The following is a 17,202-nucleotide window of genomic DNA, read 5'->3' on the forward strand; positions in this document are numbered from 1 at the left end:
GCTCATGTTTACTGCAACTGCATAACTCAAAAAGAAATTGCCTGCAGGATAATCTTAACAAAATAATACTGTGGCATAAGTAAAGCAAGTAATTTAAAAAATATGTAAGTAACACAAATACATTACCAAATTTTCAGTTGCAAAAGTTTCCCCTACTTCATTTTTAAACCTTGATTTTGGGGAACCAGAAAAGAAAAGATCTCACCTTAACTAAATGAACCTTGCAAGCTCCAACAAAGTCAAAAGTGAGTCCATCAAAAGTCCTGTAATGCCGATCCCCATAGGCAGTACACATCGATGGGCAGGGGTGGAAGGTGCATTGAAATGACCCATGCTGGCAGACGCTGAAAAATGTATGATCAAAAATGGAACTATCAGATGTAATCACTGACAAGCAAGGCACAATTAATTCACAGATTATCTTTCAAACCTTAGAAATATTAACAGAAAAGCAAAAACAGTAGCAAATATTGTATAAGGTATTTCAACCTAAAAAAATACATTTTGTTTTTACATACTTTCCATTTACAGGTGTTAGAAGCTGTAGGTTGTGTAGCATACCTGACACTGGCATAGCATTTATGTTGAATCAGTAAAAAAATGGCCTCACTACTAATTTAATATATTATCTACGATAAACATTCACTTTGAATGATTTCAGAGAGAGGGGGAGTTGCTGCTCAGGGGTTGTGAAATCTGTGTTGTCCTCTAACTGCTACGTGTGCACAAGTCTGTACCAATACAAATGTAGCAGAACTGCTTCCAAGTGTAACCTTGCTTATCCATGGGTAAATTTGGTGAGGTTTATCTCACTTGAATTACTACAGGCTTGCTTTTATTGCTACGAGTAGTTAGAGGGTAGCAGCTGCTCTAATCTTCCCAAGTAGCAGCTCCCCCTTTCCTTTTTAAACTGCTTGAAGTAAATATTTGTCCATGGCCAATATTACAAGGAATCCCTTTATTTGAGGCACATAACATGGTTGTTTCAACAAAGGCTGAATGCTGGAATCAGTGGACGCATCTACACATGCGCTTTAATGCACAGTAGACTATTTTACAGTGCATTAAAGTGTCATATAAAAAAACTGCGACATCATGCTAATGCGCAGTAAAACAGTATACTGTGCATTGTGTCACTAAAAAAATGCACATCTGCTACTCTGCATTAATGCAGCCTAATGAGCATTAATTTAGTATCTCACATTGGAAGTACTAAATTTAATGCGCATTAGAAAAAGTGCATTTTATACATGTGTAGACACACCCAGTAAGCAATATATCTGTGGCCAATTTAATTCCTGTAGTCCTCTACTCAGCCCACACTTCCATGAATAGAGACCAAGGGAATAAATTAAATACTCTTTAAGTGCTTTAGAGCCTAAACTCCATTTTAAAAAACAGCAGAAGCTGTTATGAACTTTATAATAAGACTCATGCTCCTAAGTGGCTAAGGACATAGCTCCATGGCATCCCCATACATGTCACGCTGCTTGAGTGGCCTTCTAAACAGGAGGAAGGGGAAGAGGGTCCATACCCCAACTTCAGACAGGTGCTTCAGCCCACCCCAATGCTAATCAGCCCTTCTACAGCACCACACAGATACAACAGCACTACTTGTAGAGATACAGCTGCATTACTTGTGGTTTAAGAAGCAGCCCATGCAGAACACCAGTACGTTTGAGGGTATGGCTCCTAACGTCTACCCTGCAGACATGGTCTGTCACTTTTGAAAATGAGACTTAAAATCCAAAATCACTTTGCATCTTTGGAAACTTCATGCTACATAAAGGCTTTAAGTCATTCCTTTGATACAATTACAGCATAACCTTTAAACTGAATATAACATGTTTTATATGTTCAGCACTGTATGCATCTATTCAGCGCACATAGTACATTTATTTTGAAAATGAATAATTGATTTCTCTACTGATTCCTTAAATGGGGTTTGCACTGCTTGAATAAATTAAGGGTCTGATTTTTCCTGTGAAATAGCCGATACAATAACTAGTATATGGTAAATAATCAAGTGTTAAAATTAAATTATTAACATCCATATTAATATCAATAGTGCATGTATTAATATTAGTTTTAATTTTATGTGATAGAAGAGTAGAAGGCCATTGCTTTAGTTTGAAAAAAACAATTCTCAGGAAGGTAGAAGGGAATGCAACTTAAAGCAGGAGCATAGGAACATGGGACTGAAAGGCACCACCTGAGACATCAAGTCTACTACCCTGAATTTTCAGGCAATTGTTAACTCATGGAATCTCAGTACTTGACCCTTCAAACCCTCAGAGGGTTCATCCTGCTTTATTGTAGACTTATTTTCCTACATAGTCCACCTTGCTTCCCCTAGGCAGATAACTTATACCAGTTTATGTTCATTTACGTTGACTTACTACTATGTTACCTTTAAATTCTGACAATTCTCTTAAGAAGACTTAAGAGATTTGGAAGGAGACAGAAATGGCTGGAAGAAATAAAGAATACTGCTCTGCATGCCCTACATGATGTGCTGGGATCACTAGATTTACTTAGCCATGAACCCCACAACTTTTCTCCTGAGCCATCTCAAGCCTCTTCTATATGCTGGCCTCTAAGGGATAAGAAAGGACCACCATCTATCATGCAAGCAGTATAGAGGCCCTCTACAAGTGCATTTGAGAACAACACCAACTAACATTGTCTTCAGTTGCCTCAGGCCACAGGTGTCTCCTGTAGGTGACAACAGTTAAAACATCCAGAGGCACTTGCCGATTGCTTTAAGGTCTAAACTAGTCAGCCCCAGAATTTGAGAAACATACAGGAGCAACAGCTGTGCAGACCCAACCACTGCCCTCAATGTCTCTTGGCATTAATCCATTCTTAACAAATATTGCTATTACTGAAGTCGTAAATACAGATATATTTGCAATTTTAAGACATAATTCTGCAGATCATTGTTATTATAGTACAGTCATATGCTGGCCTAATCTATTATGTTAATAGTTATATAACTCATGGTTAATGGCAGGACATTTAATATCAATACCACATTGTTTCATATTTATTCTTATTGGGATTATCATGAGACTATACCAAATAAAGTTTGAAACAAATTGGTAAATGTTATGAAGGCTCAATGGGCTTGTTTTGTATGGTAGCTCTCTTTGGTTTTGCATGGGCAAATGACACGTTTCATATAGCACACGTGCATTTTTTCCATGGCCTTTTTGTACTGTATGTCATTTTTTGGTGTAATCAAGTTGGCAGTGGAAGCCTGGTGTGGACCTAGTCTGTTGTTGGAAAAGTTTTTGTCACTCAGCAAGTCTTTACTTCTTGACATGGAGACAGGAACCACAAAGGGCCCAAGTCCCAGAAGAGTGAGTTTGTGTGGAACGGGGAATGCCATAAGATTTTCCAACCAAAAATGACTTTCCTTCAGCAAAAATTAGTGAAGACTAGCTATCTAGTGTCTTTTTGCCTTCAATGCTGCTGGATTTTGGTAAGGTCCTACAGAAATTAGATGGGAGTAAGGATTCTCTTTGATGCAAGCAATCCAACAACAGCTCCAAGTGCAGAGGCCTTTGGAAATAAGGGGGTAAGTAACCCGGGGCCGCTTTACCTTCCTGCCAAGTGGAGATGGCTTGTAAGTCGCTTCACCAGTCGGCCAAAGGACTACAAATATCTTCTAGAGCAGATACTGAGGACCTGACGAGAGGCAGAGGTAGGCAGTCAGCACAAGGCTGGAGGGGCGAAGACATCCAGACAAGGCATTGACTAGTGCGACTGGACAAGCCTTCATTGCTTTAGGCTCTAGTGATTTTTGCCAGCTCCAATAGTTTACCAGGTGAATACCAGTTAAATATCCCTGGTAGATTAAGAGAAGAGTCAAAAAGAAGGAGCAGCTTGACAGGGAAGTTGCGGGCTACAGTACTGTATAATATCTTGATGTTTGAAAATGTGGCTAATTACTCTGATGATCTAGATAAATGATTAATGCCGACTTCTAGGTTGAACAGGAGAAAAGGGAGAATAGAGGAGGGAACCACTAGGAAAACAGTTCTCTTCAGGGTGATAAGATAATGGTGTGTTTGGAGTTTTTTTGGGAGTTTTGGTTTTTTTGAGAAAGGGGTGGAAGGTTCAGATTTTAGCTTTTTATATGGAATCTTTGCCTACTGCACTGAAAGTGGTGTAAGTAGTGGTATCCAAGCCTCCACTGTGGGTGCTGAGGAAGGTTTGCAGAGTGACATGGTTTTAGGTCACATGGTAGATTCCTAGCATTAGGTATTAAAGTGGACAGTTTCTGAGTTTAAATTATTAAGCTTATAAAGTGATGTTTCTATTGGGAACGGTTCTTAAAAATCTTGTTGATTCATTAACTATTACCCACAGAAAGAGTCAGTCACCAGTTTTATTGATCTGCTATCTTGCTGATAGAATTTGCTTATTTCAAAACTGTAGCATGTATACTAATGGTTTTAAGGCTATGTTTTTTGGCTCATAGGCTTCTCAATTTCAATTCTAAATTTGAAAAAGAAGAAAACCTTTTCTCAAGAAAAAGTTACTGGGATGCATTTTCTACAGAAATATGATTCTGTCCTAAATCTGGTGAATTAACAATTGAGGTTAGATTTAAATTTAGATTACCTTGGGATATCAATAGTCAAGAATAAAAATTTTCTAAATCTTGCCTATAGTGCCCAGACCTCTTTCACATAATATGCTGTTGTTTGGTTACCCTTGAAACAATATTCCAGTTTTCAAAAAAATCTATTTTTAACACTTATTTGCAAGTGTAAAAATAAAATTACTATAGATGACAACAGAATTGGGCTTTAAAACTATAATCAAGAAATAGGAAAACAAAACAAGACAAGTTTTAGTTAGCAGATAAATTAAATTTAACATGGAACTGAACAGAGTACTACTTACCAGGTATGACAGGAAGAAATTACTTTATCACCAGGAAAATATTCCTTTCCTTTCCATGAACATGGGCATTCATCTGGCTCAAAGCATGCATCACCATATTTAACGAGGCTATCAAAAACATAACATCACATATCCATTCAACGGAAATATAACTTTCAGATTTACATATTTATAAATATTTTCCTACACTTGTAAATGATTTTCAAGTCATCCAGCTAACTTTTTCTTTTAAAAGCACCTATCATATTTTTTAAATTTTCAGGAACTGAAGAATGCAAGTTTTAATCAACGCTTACAAATATGCAGTTTGGTTACTTCCATTCACAGATAATTTAACTGTCCATTTAATTAACGTTAAGAATGGCATTGGACACTATAAGTGCTAACCAGGGTTCAAATTACATGGGGGGCTGAGCCCCCCCATAAGAGACATAAGGTGCAGGCAGCTGGGCAGAAACTAGTGTTTAACATGGGGGAAAAACCCCCTCCTTACTTCCCCTCTCCCTGTCAGGCACTTTTTGCTGCAGCTGCCCGGATCCTGTGCCCAGGCTGCCCTGTGGCTTCTCTCTACAGCCACTGCTGCTGCTTCCACCACCTCCAACCCCCACAAAAGTCAAAGTGTAATTCGAACCCTGTTGCTAGCCCTAAAAAGACTTATTGAATGATATAAAGACTTCAAGTCAAAACACTGTCCCTATGCCTGAAGAAGGGTGTTTGTACCCAAAAGCTTGCAAAGAACAATTTTTCCAATTAATTAGTTGGTCTAGTAAAATATATCACATTTACCCAAAGAAGCTTGTCTGCCTTAAGTCAAAAGATGCTTTAAGATAAACCAATCTGAACTTGTATATACTCTGTAGATTTCACCTAGTTCGTTCTGTACTGAGTCAATTAATTTATGTTTGAATATAGCATATTTTTTCCAGAACTTTTCCAGTCTTTATTTTAAGACAAAAAATGGAGACTCAATTCCTTCCCTTGGTAATTTGTTCCATGTGTTAATCACTGTCAGGATGAAGTTATCCATTACACTTAAACCATACTAAATCTGTGGAGTGTTAAGCAGTGTTAAAGTGAGAACGTGCTGTGAGAAGTCAAACATAAAAGCTGAATATCATTTTTTACCTGCACAGCTCTGATTTGCCATTAGAGGGCTAGCAAACAGGGACATGGCTATGAACCAGAACATCCGGGCTCTCTCCCAGCTCTGAGGGGAGAGGGAAAAAGAAGGGACTGGGAACAGTGTATCGTGGGATGCTGGAGGACTGTGAATTGCTCATTTTATCTCCATAAAGCAGACTGAAGTTACCCTAGCACGAGCTATATAGCAAGGTCCAGAGTTAACACTTGCCTGAAGTAGCGTAACTTTGAGACACTCAGGAGGTAGTTAGGACAAGTTTTAACTTGCAGATGCTCAGGTTTTAAGTGCCCTTATCTTGGTCTAAGTATAATATGTAATTTCACCCTCATTGCTAAAAATCTATGCCTTGTTTCTAATTTGAATGTGTAGTGATTCAGCTTCTCAGCATTGGTTCCTGTGATACTTTTCCATGTTAAATTATATGGTTGTTTCAAGTAATCCTATTATCACTGGAACTATGCAAGTCAGTTGAGCAATCTGCTTCACTAAAGGTTTTCAAGAGAAGGCTGGACACACATTTGGTCAAAGATAGTTTAGAAACAGCAATCCTACATTTGTGCAGAGAGCTGGACACATGAACCCCAAAACCAGGCAAACCAGGTTTGCAGGTATCAAATTAAGGCATGAATAGCCTAAAATTGTCATTTTTAAGAAGCATTAAGGGCACACACATGTAGATCCGCACCCTTAATGTGGCTTAAAAATGGATAATGAGTCTTAAATTGGCACATGTAGACACACTCCATGATTACTAATGGCATACAATGTAACAAAGACAGTTACACATATGCCTCCCTTTATTTGTACTAGCAGTCCTCTAGACTTCAAAGAAATTACTCACAAAAGTAAAGTTAACACATACAAAAGTGTTTCCAAGGTTAAGACTGAAATCTGAAATCCAGAATCTTGCTTACAAATGACAAAAGTAGTAATAACTAAAAATGAAACCTTAAATGAAGTATAGTAAAAATGTCTGGAGCCTCCAACAACATAGAAGAACAGTGCATCACAGCAAAGTAAATCAAATAATGGGAAACTTAAAACATATGCTTTCATGTATAGTTTTTACTAGAGTCCTGAAAACCTAGAATAAATAATAAGTATACCAGGGATAAATAAGCTGAGATGTAAAATGGAAAAGACTTAATACAGACATTACTGAATTGCCCGACTCTACAGAAGTTCTAGCAAAATACTGTACAATGTAATGCATACATGTAATGAATAACATGTTGGAACGAAGTGACAATTTTCCACAAGACCCACAAAAATTTTGTCTCAAAAAATTCTGCAAACATTTTTGCTTATGCAGTTTTATGTGCCAGTTAATAAGATAAATCTGCAAAGGCCTTAATGGCTTATTAATCAATTTTTTAAAGTTCCATAAACTCAAAAAATTATGATTTATAGAATGAGAAATTCAAATTTTAAACATTGTGAATCTTTAGTTAGATGGAACAGCATAAAACAGTCTTTTCATTGCAATTACTATGGCTCCAGCATGCCTTAAGTTCCAGGAGTGTATACCCTGCTTCCTATCTACAGTTCCCATCTAATACTATATGAAAAAATGAGGGTACAGAACATGCTAGTTAGACAGAAAAGTAGGAAAGCTTCACTTTTAAAGGCTCCATAATATCTAAAATGATTACACACCAGAGGCTGAGCACTTACATTTACTAATTTGGGGCAAGAAATAATCTTTTAAAGTATCACTGCAGGGTTTGTATTTTTCTTTTTCTTTTTTGGAGGGGGGAGGTGAATAAAAAGTTTGTAAGAATAAAGGTACATTTCTGTAAGGATAAATATAATTCTGAGTTATGTGTTTTCCTTGAAGTAATCTACTAATTCTGTTTATTCAGAAGTCACGTCTGTAGCTCAGCATTGTAATACAGTTGATCTAAATTATCTGCATCAGGAAAACAAATTAACATTGGTAGTCAAATCCCAGACAACCTGGTTGGTGTCACCATTTTCTCTATATAGCACCCAAAAAAGAAAACCTTATTATTGCATCTAGTACATTCATCACAGCATTTGCTTTTTGTGAGCAATGGATAAATTAGTATTTTGTAAATTAAATTTTGTAACTATGGCTTAGACAGTTCTTCAGTGCATGTGTACATTTTTTTTTACATCATTTATTCCACTCTATAGCTTTTTACTGGAAGCACACTGACAACCCAAAGGAAAAGATATTTAATTGAACGATTGTAATTCAGAGCATGTGAAATGTTTTTTGTAAGCTACACTCTTCTCAAGTTTTCCGTCACTCACTGGACAGGTTACTACAAGACCAAATTTCCCACTGCTTTAAGTTCCAAACTGAATAGGTCACATTCACAGACAAAGAGCATCATGTTGACAAGGCAAGACCAAATACAAGTTTCATCTCTGTAATATAATACTGGATAGAACAAGTGATAACAGCTTTCTCTCTTGTAAAGCCAAGCAACCAGATGGATTTCAGTGATCTAAGAATTCATAACAAAATGCTATTTAGACCCAACAATCTCTTTTCATATTAATATCAAAATGTATTTCTAATGCTTATCCTGAATGTACAATGTAAAGATCATTGCTAAAATTATACATATTCCTCTTTCCTTTCATCAGAATCAACTGCAATTGAATCAGATTCCCCAAAACTATCATTCTTCAGGTCTTTGATCAACTGCTCTCCTAAGCCCTACTGGCATATTTAAATAATGATCATGGCATGGGTATGATTAGAGACAATCAATGGCTTTTGTGAGAGAAGAAAAGCCTAAAAGATAAATATTTCCTCACTTCAGCAAAGCCCAAAAAGCTGAGCTTGAGAAATAGAAGATTCTCTTGAGTTTGCATGGACCACTACTGCAGCCTCAATAATCTGCAGTCTGGGTGCATTATACCCCTCTTCCCCTCCACTATACAAAGGCAGATCTGTGCAGCCCTGAATCCACCCAAGTCTACCCACAAACTTTCCACCAGGGCTTCTCTCACTTTCTTTCTGAGCTCCTCAAATCTTAACTGGAAGGCTCCTCCTTAGCTTGTTCCTGTGACCATATGGCTGAGGGCAGGTGAAACTTGGGGGCATCCAAACTGCAAGCCTCTGAGCTTGGGCCTGCAGATAGGATGCCTGCCAAAAGACTTTGGAAATATCTGAAGCCTTTGGTGAGGGTGGAAGGTTTGCTGGTTGTAGGGTCACTTACAGTTCTGGACTGACTCATGGATTTGGACTTGACTTAACTTGGAACATGAAAATTTTCTTTAAAAAAAAAAAAAAAAAAAAAAAAAAGCTCCTCAAATCTTAAATCACAAGGATCTTTACTGTGTGTAAAAGACAACACAGGATTGAAAGAAATAGTAAATGACACTTCTTGTGATCATTCTCCAATGCCACAAGTAATATCCCTGTAGCTGACAGGGAATAAAAGAAGAAACAACAGTTTATCCTGTGCATGTTCTAATCATTACCATAGCACCTAGTGACTCCACTGTGGACGATCTAGTGGTTGGCCAACTGGAGTGATTTGTTCCTGTTAAATGTTTCTTAATGATGCTGGGTGCACTATGCAGTTGTATTAGTTGAGTGTCAGGGCACGTAGAGGTCTTTTCTATCCCAGATGTCTGCTTACTATCAATTTAAGCTAAAGAAATATTGCCCAGGGTTGCCAAGTGTCAGGCCACTTGCTCAGTAATTTCATAAGGTTGTCCCATAGTACTTTGTTATGTGGGGTGCAGGCGGACCTCTGCAGTTGTCCCTCCAGGCTGATGGAGGCTGCTGTGCCTCCTCATTCCATTTCAGGGAACATATCTAGCTTCCAGCTCTATGCCTCCCTTTCTGGAACAAAGCCATGGGGGAGTCCTGGATACACAACTGGAAAGTCTAATAGAGAGAGGGGCAGAATTTTAGAAGCTAATCTAGGTTCTACCATACTTCCACTAATCCTTCTTACAAAACTACTGGTCCCAGCACCTCCTTTTCCTGCTTCTATTTACTCCCCACAGCAGCCCATTTCCTCCTCCTGGCAGCCTTTGACTCCCTCTAATCACTTGGTATCTACTGGCCAGTCCAATACTATCCTTACAAGCCCTTCCTGCTTGACATGGTATGGAATTAGCTTTTGCTTCCCCACACCTACTCACACTGACCATTACATTCATTTTCCCCACAAGGGGAAAATGAATGTTTCTCATCAGAAAGAAGTACACTGAATAAGCTTGGTTGTTAGCTGTATTAAAGGCTGTAAAAACAGAGTAAAAGACAGGATCTACCTTGAAGATCTTTTGTTGTAGGCAGGACAGATACAGCAGTTAAGAAAGACAAAGACAAAGAAAATATTTCTAATATTTTTGCATTACCAAGAGAGCATTACCCAGGTTTTCCAAAATTTTTCTCCACATATAATTAGTCAATAAGTGAATTGTTCTTTTTTCTGTATTATTATGTATTAATATTAATTAACTTGTGCATGGATCATAAAAGATATTCCTGGTTCTGTTTTCTACCTGTAGGAAACCAGGATAACAAGTTAGCTGCTAAACTACTGACTTAATTTTATTGCTGAAGTAGTTTTTCAACAAGGAGGACAATTCAATCAAAATTAATGGATCACTAGACCCACCAATCTTTGCCAGTTAAAAATAGCAGCAGCTATTTGGAGTCAGATCAAATAGTTCCCTGCTTTGTACTCTCTACAGTGTTAGCATGAAAACCACCTGAACTGTACCGGGGATAAAAAAAATCCAGCTATGTGATGGCTTGACTGGATCATGGTCTTTATCTTCACTCAAAAAAGCCTTAACAGGAAAAAAACTGCAACTTTAATAAATGTAATATAAATGTATGTTTTCTGCTCTAAGGTGCTAGCTTAAACAAAATGTAATGCATCACTTTTGAAGTAAAAGGGATTTCAGGAAGCTGGCAGGTATAATAAAAGCCTTCCATCTAGATTTAGGTGAGAGAATAATTGCCTTTTTGTTTAGAGATAGGGAAAACAAAGGTGCACTAAGTTAGATCTAGCATGGGTTAACTCAATCTACCAAATGTATGTCCCATGTATGAATCCATCCTAAAACCGCTTGTCACCCACAGAGCAAGTTTTGTCCAAGACACCACAGACTTGCTACGGAAACTTAAAAACATAGACCACCTTCCCAGCAACACACTCCTAGCCACCACGGATGTTACCAGCCTATACACCAACATCCCACACCAGGATGGCATCCATGCCTGCCTTACATATCTACAGGAACAAGATTACAACCCAGAATACAGACCCAAAGATATCACTGAGCTTATACACTTCATCCTCACACACAACAATTTCACTTTTAATAATCAACACTTCCTCCAGATGATGGGAACAGCTATGGGCACTAAAATGGCCCCACAGTATGCCAACCTTTTTATGAGCCACCTGGAAGAAGACTTCCTTAAGAACTGCACCATCAAACCCTTGCTGACACAAGGATCAGTATCCAGAAGGGTAAAATACAGACCACAGTATACAAGAAACCCACAGACCAACATACATATCTGCACAGAACCAGCAATCACCCGAAACACACCAAAAAAGCAGTGATATACAGCCAAGCCCTCAGATACCACCGCATCTGTACTGAAGAGAACACCCGGGATTGCCACCTCACCAATCTTAAAAAGGCTTTCACCCAGCAAGGACACTCCTCCAGAGAGGTAGATCGCACGTTTGAAAGAGCCACCTGGATACCACGTGAAGAACTGCTGCAGTACAGAAGAAAAACACCCACAAATCGCACACCGCTGGTTATGACCTATCACCCATCCCTTGAACCTGTACGGAAAATCCTCAAAAAATTGCAACCCATATTAGAAAAAGACCCTATTCTTAAAAAGATCTTCCCAGAGCCACCCATCCTAGCCTTCAGACAAGCACCGAACCTCGCCAACCTCATCACCAGAAGCAAACTTCCTCAACCCCAGAACACACCAAAAGGATCCAGACCGTGCCATGACAAGAAATGTAAAACCTGCCCCCACATCTCCACCACCCCCACTATTACTACACCCCACAACAGAGCCATCAGCATCCCAGGATCTTACAGCTGCACCTCCAGGAATGTAGTATACCTCATCCAATGCACCAAATGCCCTGATGGAAGATATGTAGGAGAGACCAGACGACAACTGCGCACCAGAATGAATGCACACCGGAAATCCATCAAAGACAGAAATACCCAATTACCGGTGGGGGCACATTTCTCACAGGAGGGCCACTCTCTCTCCAATCTCTCAGTCCTGATCCTCAAGGGAAATTTACACAACACATCCCAGAGACGAGCCTATGAGCTCCATTTCATCAACCTGCTGGATACTAGAGATCAGGGACTAAACATAGACATTGGATTTTTGATACATTATAATCTGCCTGGCAACTGACTCCCCAGCCCAGCCCAGCCCCTGGCTTGTTTACTTTTCATTCCATCCAGGAAGAGCACACACCAACTGCTGCAGCTTCCTTAGCCTGACGAAGGGTTTTTGAACCCGAAAGCTTGCTTAATAACTATTCTCCAACCATTTGGGTTGGTCTAATAAAAGGTATCAAATTCACCCAAGGAACCTTGTCTGTCCCATTCAGGGCACAGACCCAGAGCTGAGAAAGCCCAGATGCATGCCCTAGCTCCAAGGCTGCACTTTTCCTATCCTCCCCACCCAATCTGACAAGGTATATTTTTAGTCCTTTGACCTCCCCACCCCCAGGTGGCCAGCCACCCTTACGAGTTTGGCAACCCACTCTGATCCTGCCAAAACCCCTCCCCAGAGCAGCTGTCTCTCTCCAGTCTCTCAATTCTAATCCTCAAAGGGAATTTACAATACTCCTTTTGTAGTCCAGCTGATAAATTTATAGCCGAAAAAAGCCAGAGGCTGGGCTGGTATGCATGCAAGACAGGCAGTCAGTGAAGATGTAAATTCAGGAGTCAATGGATGAGAGAGAGGCTGGGGAGGGGGTGGGGGGCAGAGTGGAGGAAGGGGAATGAATGTAGCTGGTAGATCATGGAGAGATACCTGGGGACTCAGATGTCAGGCAGGCTATAATGTGTCATACATCCAATGTCTATATTTAGCCCATGACTTTGTACCCAGGAGGTTTATGAAGTGAAGTTCATAGGCTCGTCTGTGAAAAGTGTTATGTAAATTCCCTTTGAGGATTAGAAGAGAGACACTGGTTTTCTTGTGAGAAATGTGCTCCCACAGGTAATTGGGTATTCTTGTCCTTAATAGATTTCCAGTGTGCATTCATTTTGATGCACAGTTGTTGTTTGGTCTCTCCTACATATTTTCCATCAGGGCATTTCGTGCATTGGATGAGACATATTACATTTCTGGAGGTGCAGCTGTAAGCTCCAGGAATGCTGATGGTTCAGTTGTGAGGTATACTAATTGTGGGGGTGGTGGAGATAAGTTGGCAGGTTTTGCATTTCGTCATGGCATGGTCTGGATCCATTCAGTGTGTTTCAGGAATGCTTGGGCTGAAAACATTGTGTTTCAGGAATGTTTTGGGCTCATAAGTATTATAACAGGAAGTTTGCTTCTGGTGATGAGGTTAGGGAGGTTTGGTGCTTGTTTGAAGGCTAGGATGGGTGGTTCTGGGAAGATCTCTTTAAGAATTTGGTCTCCTTCTAATATGGGTTGTAATTGTTTGAGGATTTTCTGTATAGGTCCGAGGGAGGGATAATATGTCATAACCAGTGTTGTACGATTCATGGGGGGTTTCCTTCTGCACTGCAGCAACTCCTCACATGGTATCTGGGTAGCTCTTTCAAACGTGCGACCTATCTCTCCGGAGGAGTGTCCTTGTTGAGTGAAAGCCTTTATAAAATTTGTGAGGTGGCAATCCCAGGTGTTCTCCTTAGTGCAAATTCGATGGTATCTGAGGGCTTGGTTGTATTATCACAGCTTTTTTGGTGTGTTTAGGGTGATTGCTGGTTCTGTGCAGATATGTATGTTAGTCTATGGGTTTCTTGTATAACGCGGTCTGTATTTTACCATTCTGGATACTGATCATCGTGTCTAAAAAAGGAGATGTTGGTGCTGGAGTATTCAAGAGAAAGTCGCATGGAGGGGTGATGATTGCTAAATTTCTGATGGAAATCAATCAGAGATTGCAGGTTTTCAGTCCAAATGATGAAGATATCATAAATGTATCTTAAGTATAGCAAGAGTTTGATGGTTCAGTCCTTGAGGAATTCTTCTTCCAGGTAGCTCATAAAAAGGTCAGCATACTGATTTAGCACAGTGATGCTCAGCCAGGTTGCCATGAGATCCTTTCAAGGGTGCCATGGGGTGCCAAACAACCTTAGGGCTGTTAGTTGTGCAAACATGATGCACAAGATAAATCCAGAGACGTCAAATAGGAATGTTTAGTGTTCATAGTCGTGTGGTCCTTCTGAGGTCTTTGCAACAGAAGAATTGCTCTATTACTTTTCTGTAGTCAAAAGATATGTACAACTAAGAGCTACCATTTTCTGTGGGGTGCCTTGAGTCAAAGGAGGGGCATCTTGAGTCTAAAAAAGCTGACAACTACTGATTTAGCCTATGTAATAGAACAACACATAGACAGGCATCCCTTATTCTGAAGAAATCAAATTTTCATGAGTAGTCACCCCACATTTCTACTGAACCCAAAAGAGAAATGAGGGTGAAATATTAAGGGTCAATCAGTTAGTGATTATAGGAGATCCATAAGGTGAACAGAATGTTGCTTTTAATTTTTTTTTCATGCTAGAAATGGGAAATTAAATGCTTCTTTCCTTTAATCCTTTATAAATGAAGAATATGAACAAGGCAAGGCTCTTCAAAAAGGAGATATAACAACACTTACCAAAAGGGCAAGAGTTTTCATTCAGCTTCGAGGATACATCTTGGGCATAGAGCTGTTAATATGCTCACTGAGACATGACTCAAGGGTATACTTGTCATAAAAAATGGCTTTGTAAAATGTTTCAGGCCAAATTACGTTCCTCCTACACCGTTATGTTTCTCTGGCCATAGACAAGAGACATTTTAAGATGACTTCAAATTGGTTGTTTTCTTTGTACAAATTAGAAAGTGATGATTTTCTTTTTAAAAAAAAAAAAAAAGAGTCCAGGAATTCATTTAAGCTTAAGCTCCTTACATGTTATTTAAGCTGGTATGCCACCTGCTTATTACAAAATACAGTGAGAAGCAATTTCGCATTTGGACAGGAAAAGCAGCAGACAAAATATTTCTGGATGAAATACAGAACCTCATTACACCTGGAATATCACAATTTTCAGTTTACTAATATAGTCTTTTTCATGGCTATAATTTATCAGTAGAATACCTAAGGAAAAATGACAGGCTGAACATGATCCAAAAGGATGTTTTGGCCCATCTTGGTTCCCAAAGCCCCTGGCAGAAATTAAAATGAAGGTACAATTGGCATCTGAGGAATGTTATACCCCATGCCAAAAATCATGCAGCCTGCATGCCAGATGTGCCTTCAATTTAAGGCACTATCTAAACAAACCACAAAGAAGTTCTACATTATACATAGAACAGTTTTTGTGGCTGGTTTGCCATTTTAAGGCACCATAAATTGCCTGAACATGTGACACCATAATTTATGGCAGGATTAACATATTATTCATGCCATAAATATAATGTCTTCCAGGGGCCTGAGAAACAAAGAGTATGCTCTTTGAATTTTGAATGCAGGCATCTCCAAAACTGGAGATCAGGTCTACCCATATTAGAAAATGTTTTATAAATAGCATTCAAATCTAAACTGGGGAAGGCCAAAACCCTATGTAACAAAGATAGTTAGCCATACCAGTCTGAATTTAGGTAGAAAATAGTCTATAAAGGTAGCTACACTGCCTTAACTCATTTAGAGAGACATGAGCTCTCGTGGGCTACAACCAACTTTGTCAGAAGAAGTAGGATTCAGCCTATGAAAGCTCATGCCTCTCTGACCATGTTAACCTATAAAGGTGTCATACTGCTCTGCCTTTTACTAGTTAGTAAATTAACAAGTTATTTGAAACACAAGTGTCAACATTAGTCCCATGAATCCATATAATAACTTACTGGCATTTTGATTTAAATGCAACAAAAAAATAAAAAGATAATCATTGGGGGATTTAGAAGAAGTAAAGATACAATTATAAAAAAAAATATCCCAAGATATTCAAGAAGGGGAGGAAGGAGGACCCGGGCAACTATAGGCCAGTCAGTCTCACCTCCATCTTTGGCAAAATCTTTGAAAAAATTATCAAGGCTCACATTTGCAAGAGCCCATCAGGACAAATTATGCTGAGGGGAAACCAGCACGGGTTCGTAGCAGGCAGATCGTGCCTGACTAATCTAGTCTCTTTTTATGACCAGGATACGAAACGCCTGGACACAGGAGGAGAGGTGGATGTCGTATACTTAGACTTCAGGAAGGCCTTCGATACGGTATCCCACCCCATACTGGTGAACAAGTTAAGAGGCTGTGACTTGGATGACTACACAGTCCGGTGGGTGGCGAATTGGCTAGAGGGTCGCACCCAGAGAGTCGTGGTGGATGGGTCGGTTTCGACCTGGAAGGGTGTGGGCAGTGGGGTCCCGCAGGGCTCGGTCCTTGGACCGATACTCTTTAATGTTTTCATCAGCAACTTGGACGAGGGAGTGAAATGTACTCTGTCCAAGTTTGCAGATGACACAAAGCTATGGGGAGAAGTGGACACACCGGAGGGCAGGGAACAGCTGCAAGCAGACCTGGACAGGTTGGGCAAGTGGGCAGAAAACAACAGAATGCAGTTCAACAATGAGAAATGCAAAGTGCTGCACCTAGGGAGGAAAAATGTCCAGCACACCTACAGCCTAGGGAATGACCTGCTGGGTGGCACGGAAGTGGAAAGGGATCTTGGAGTCCTAGTGGACTCCAAGATGAACATGAGTCGGCAGTGTGACGAAGCCATCAAAAAAGCCAATGGCACTTTATCGTGCATCAACAGATGCATGACGAATAGATCCAAGGAGGTGATACTTCCCCTCTATCGGGAGCTGGTCAGACCGCAGTTGGAGTACTGCGTGCAATTCTGGGCACCGCACTTCAAGAGGGATGCGGATAACCTGGAGAGGGTCCAGAGAAGGGCCACTCATATGGTTAAGG

The 17,202-nt window shown here is 39.8% G+C and overlaps 1 protein-coding gene across 1 annotated transcript in view; it reads right to left on the reverse strand.

Moving 5' to 3' along the window:
* Positions 1 to 17,202, reverse strand: part of OTOG (otogelin) — a 170,557-nt gene that overhangs the window by 88,556 nt on the left and 64,799 nt on the right. Inside the window, exons 22-23 of the mRNA XM_006024882.1 lie at positions 4,915 to 5,022; positions 206 to 344 (exon numbers count right to left, since the gene is read on the reverse strand). Of these exons, the coding sequence (XP_006024944.1) occupies positions 206 to 344; positions 4,915 to 5,022 (247 nt within the window). The remainder of the gene's footprint in view (positions 1 to 205; positions 345 to 4,914; positions 5,023 to 17,202) is intronic.

The sequence above is a fragment of the Alligator sinensis genome, unplaced genomic scaffold (assembly GCF_000455745.1).
Source record: "Alligator sinensis unplaced genomic scaffold, ASM45574v1 scaffold447_1, whole genome shotgun sequence".
NCBI classification, from domain to species: Eukaryota; Metazoa; Chordata; order Crocodylia; family Alligatoridae; genus Alligator; species Alligator sinensis.